The 1514-nt window shown below is 45.8% G+C and overlaps 1 protein-coding gene across 1 annotated transcript; it reads right to left on the reverse strand.

Annotated features, from left to right (window-relative positions):
• Positions 1-309: 309 nt before the first annotated feature.
• Positions 310-695, reverse strand: LOC104462077 (nuclear pore glycoprotein p62-like; the record flags this gene model as incomplete). Its single annotated transcript, XM_010073877.1, has 2 exons — positions 310-454; positions 590-695. Coding segments are annotated over 2 exons (251 nt in total), but the record flags the coding sequence as incomplete, so codon positions are not given.
• Positions 696-1514: the final 819 nt, after the last annotated feature.

The following is a 1514-nucleotide window of genomic DNA, read 5'->3' on the forward strand; positions in this document are numbered from 1 at the left end:
ATCTGGAAACAGAAGACACTTAATTAAACTTAGAAGCAGTCCGAAAAGCAAGTAACAGAGGTTTGACTTTAAAGCTCCACCCTAAAACAACTTCTTGTCATAGTGCAAACTCAGAACAAGACTTCCAAGCTTCAATGCCTACAGACTGGAACAGATATACAGTGAGACTTTGACAAGTACCCACACATAATTCACATCTATTTTTTTTTTAAAGTAGGAAGTCCCACTAATGGCGTGCTGCATCTTTAACACTGAAGGCCTTTAAACATCAAAGAAAGCAAAATGAGGTTACAATGGACGTCACCTTACCTTCTCTCCATTCTCTATCAGCATCCGATCCCAGGCATTAACTTGTGTAGCTTGATGGAGAAAGTGTTTCTCCTGGTCTTCCAGTTCTAGACTCCACTTGTTTATCAAACTCTCCAGCTGGGCATAAGTCATCACTGGAGGCCCACTGAGAGGAAGTGTGAGACAGTACAGAACACAAGATCAAAAACCAAAGTATCCACCTGACAACACTCATTCCCCCTTCCTCCACCACATACTCTTGCCCCAGTCAGGAAATAGTCAGTTATAACAAAACACTCACCTGGGGGCTGTTGTGGTGAGGGCAGCGGTAGAAGTCACAGCTCCAATGGCACCAGCTGTAGTTAATGGCTTAAGGTTCAAAGCAAAGCCAGGAGCAGAAGTAGTGCCTGAAGCAAGAGGTTCAAGTCAAGCAACAGAAGAGGACACACCTGCTATCTAACAAATCAAGAAAAGGTCCAATAAACACTTCGAAGCACAGTGCTGTATGGGCTCAAATAGGTCCCTTTGAAGGGACAAAATGCAAATCCCACATCTGTCAAGATGGGAATGAAGCACATCTTGACACAAAAATAGTGGACTGTAAATGCCCTACTATCAGTTCTAGTAAAATGAAAAAATGGCACCCCACACTTAACCTGCACCATTCAGAGAAACACAGCATTAAAATGTGGGCTTAAGAGTGTGCTTAATGCTCTCTTGGCTTCAGTCTTCAATAGTCAGACCAGTTATCCTCGGGGTACTCAACTCCCTGAGCTCTCAGGCAGGGACAAAGAGCAGAATAACATTCCCACAATCCAGGAGGAAGCAGTTAATGACCTGCTATGCCACCTGGACACAATCTATGGGGCCAGATGGGATCCACCTGAGAGTACTGAGGGAGCTGGCAGGGGAACTTGCCAAGCCACTCTCCATCATCTATTAACAGTCCTGGCTAACAGGGGAGGTCCCAGAAGACTGTAAGCTTGCCAATGCGATGCCCATCAACAAGAAATGCCCCAAGGAGGACCTGGGGAACCACAGGACTGTCAGCCTGACCTCAATACCAGTAAAGATTATGGAACAGCTCATCTTGAGTGTGCTCACACAGCATGGACAGGACAACCAGGGGATCAAGCCCAGCCAGCATGGGTTCATGAAAGGAAGGTCGTGATTGAACAACCTAATCTCCTTCTATGGCCAGGTGACCCATGTAGTGGATGAGGGAA

This window comes from Pterocles gutturalis, unplaced genomic scaffold (genome assembly GCF_000699245.1).
Source record: "Pterocles gutturalis isolate BGI_N339 unplaced genomic scaffold, ASM69924v1 scaffold29096, whole genome shotgun sequence".
NCBI classification, from domain to species: Eukaryota; Metazoa; Chordata; class Aves; order Pterocliformes; family Pteroclidae; genus Pterocles; species Pterocles gutturalis.